This window comes from Penaeus monodon, chromosome 34 (assembly GCF_015228065.2).
Source record: "Penaeus monodon isolate SGIC_2016 chromosome 34, NSTDA_Pmon_1, whole genome shotgun sequence".
NCBI classification, from domain to species: Eukaryota; Metazoa; Arthropoda; class Malacostraca; order Decapoda; family Penaeidae; genus Penaeus; species Penaeus monodon.
Window position 1 is genome coordinate 30,827,656 of NC_051419.1, and position 272 is coordinate 30,827,927.

The window sequence follows — 272 nt, forward strand, 5'->3', positions numbered from 1 at the left end:
CCGCTCACCCCGTGTTCGAATCCCTTCAGGGCGGCATGCACATCGTCAACCTCCTGAACGTGTTCGGAACCGGCAACCCGATCCTGTTCATCGTGTTCGTCGAAGCCACGGCCGTCTGCTGGTTCTACGGCGCCGAGCGATTCGCAGACGATATCGAGAGGATGTTGGGCTTCCGTCCAGGCAAATTCTGGATCGCCTGCTGGAAATACATCTCGCCGACTTTCATCTTTGTGAGTGCAGGAAATCGGACGAGATGTAGGGTTTTTGCAGTG

At 56.2% G+C, this 272-nt stretch overlaps 1 protein-coding gene across 1 annotated transcript in view; it reads left to right on the forward strand.

Annotated features, from left to right (window-relative positions):
• Nucleotides 1-272, forward strand: part of LOC119594882 (sodium-dependent serotonin transporter-like) — a 10,326-nt gene that overhangs the window by 8,014 nt on the left and 2,040 nt on the right. The window contains exon 6 of the mRNA XM_037943957.1: nucleotides 30-230. Within this exon, the coding sequence (XP_037799885.1) occupies nucleotides 30-230 (201 nt within the window). The remainder of the gene's footprint in view (nucleotides 1-29; nucleotides 231-272) is intronic.